The 2,437-nt window shown below is 24.5% G+C and overlaps 1 protein-coding gene across 1 annotated transcript in view; it reads left to right on the forward strand.

Moving 5' to 3' along the window:
* The window catches only part of LOC100573172 (transcription initiation factor TFIID subunit 9-like), a 4,654-nt gene extending 2,485 nt beyond the window's left edge, over window positions 1-2,169 (forward strand). Inside the window, exon 5 of the mRNA XM_029491846.1 lies at window positions 1,781-2,169. Coding sequence (XP_029347706.1) covers window positions 1,781-1,923 — 143 coding nt within the window. The 3' untranslated portion in view covers window positions 1,924-2,169. The remainder of the gene's footprint in view (window positions 1-1,780) is intronic.
* The last annotated feature ends 268 nt before the right edge of the window (window positions 2,170-2,437 follow it).

Genomic DNA, 2,437 nt, shown 5'->3' on the forward strand with positions numbered 1-2,437 from the left:
TTTCCGGTTAAGGATAGCGATCGCAACACCTGAGTTTGTTTTTGAGGCATCTGTATAGATTGGTGGTTCAGATGGAAAAGAGTCCCATGGTTTCATTGAAATAAATTTTTATATATAACATTATATTATATATTATAATTTTATAAATTTGTATAATATAAAAAGCATATAAGGTGCACTAAATAATAATCAGACCTTTAAATTTTATAAGAGGTTTATTCACTCTACTGTATAAATTAACAGAGCTAAACGTCATCTGCTAAGCGTGCATGTTATATATTAAAGATATATATACCACATATAAAAATGATAAGAGCAAGGTAATTTGCACAATTTTCCTATGCATTTAATAACAATATATTATAATAACATTTGCATTCATTAACATACATCTACATTAACAATTTAAAATAGCATCTTAATATATGCCTGTTATATATCTAAAAAAAAAAATGTTCTTATCTATTAAGAGTAAACTCATCTGTCAAGTAACATTATATTTTTGGTACTTTGAAATGAATAAATTAATTTATAACATTTAGCATAATAATTGATTTATTTAAATTTCTAAATTCTGTAATCACACTGTATGTAATAATTTATGTAGACTCTTTGGTAGTATGTTTTAACAGACCAAATGCAAATATTTATTAATGCATGCACATGCCTCAAAATAGAAATATTGCACCTGAATTAACTGATTTTATTCAGTGAAAAATTAAGCTTATTATTTTATCTGATCTACAAGTTTATATTACCATTTCTTCTTGATAAATCTAGATCTAATTGATATAATTCAACTTAAAATATCTATCTATTTTGCCATTTGGGTTCTATATTAATGATCCATCTGGCTTAAGTAATTAAAAATAATTTCATATTCATTATTTTATTTAATAGAATATTTAAATGATAGGTAATTATTGCAAGTTACCTTCATCTCTGGCCTTTATATGTACAAAATATGACATTTAAATCACTAATAACAAATAACTTAAATTGTTTTCTTTAATATATCCCATACATATCAACAAATCTGTGTTGTAAAAGTTAATTTCAGAAATTTGAATAGTAGATATGTAAATAGTATATATGCTGAAATATCTAGTTTAGGATAACATTTAATACAGACTAATATATTAAACAATACAATTATGAGGATTGTACATAATATATATATAGCAAAAAAAATCAGTTTGAAAAGTTATTACAGAACTAATACCAATTATATCACAAACAGTGATGACTGAAGATTTTGGATTTGAGTATGTCAGAACCTTAAATATTTATGCTAAGATAATGAAACCCAGAAACACCCAAAAAAATATTCAGATATAATATGGACTTTCAATATTATTATTAATTTTTTCATTTGTTTATAATTATTAAAATACACTATTATATACTAATATTTAAAATAAAGTACCACCTATATTAATATTTCTAAAATGTTAATTAAGTACCTATATCTCTATATATATTTTTTCTTAAATGTTTTCAATAGTGTAAACACAAATCTGTTAATGGAAATTTCACCGTATTTATATAAAAAAAAAATAAACATACGCTTACACTTTTCAAATAACACAGTTTTTGCTTTATACATATTTTATTTAATATAACATACTAGATAGGTTCAGCAAATTAAATTATTTGTTCATCACACAGTGACATGCAATTTAGATATATTATCTGTTTTGAACATAGCAAGAAATTATTATGATGAAACCATGAATTTATTACTCTTAAATTGTAATAATTACTTTCATATTTTCAATAGCTATTCAAATGATGGACAATTCAATGGAGTTTGATTTGCAAGAAATAATTGAAAATCATCAAAGCAGTCAAGAAAGCATTGGAGAAAATGAAAAAGATGAATTTACTACGTACTCTGATATCGACCTTGATGATATTGTTTAAAAACTACTTGATATGTATTTTATCAGGGATAACATAGGTAATTAAAATACTATAAAATAGTATCATCACTCTTTTATTCAATATTATACTTTAAAATTTTCTTTAGTCTACTGTTAAAAGTCTTAAGACATTGACTACCATGTGACTGCCGGCTGTCACCTGTAATTCTCAAATTTATATTATTTTCCGACTGCTGTGTCGCATTACTACCACTTCACGTCATGATATCCGGTGACCATAAATTAATATGGTTTTATATTATTCACTTTTCCATGGCTCTACAATAATCAATGTACATAAAATCTAAATACCACTCACTCACTACTTCTCAAAAACTACAAAACAAAATAAAATTTGGAATAATGGTTTCTCTAATGCTTTAGCTGCGCATTAAGAAAGTATTTTCCAATATTCACATTTTAATAGGTGGCCACACAGAGATTTTGAGATTCACTGTTTTTGTTTATAAATATTTACCATTGGTTTTTTTCAAATACAATAGTACATACAAATT

Source organism: Acyrthosiphon pisum, chromosome X (genome assembly GCF_005508785.2).
Source record: "Acyrthosiphon pisum isolate AL4f chromosome X, pea_aphid_22Mar2018_4r6ur, whole genome shotgun sequence".
NCBI lineage: Eukaryota > Metazoa > Arthropoda > Insecta > Hemiptera > Aphididae > Acyrthosiphon > Acyrthosiphon pisum.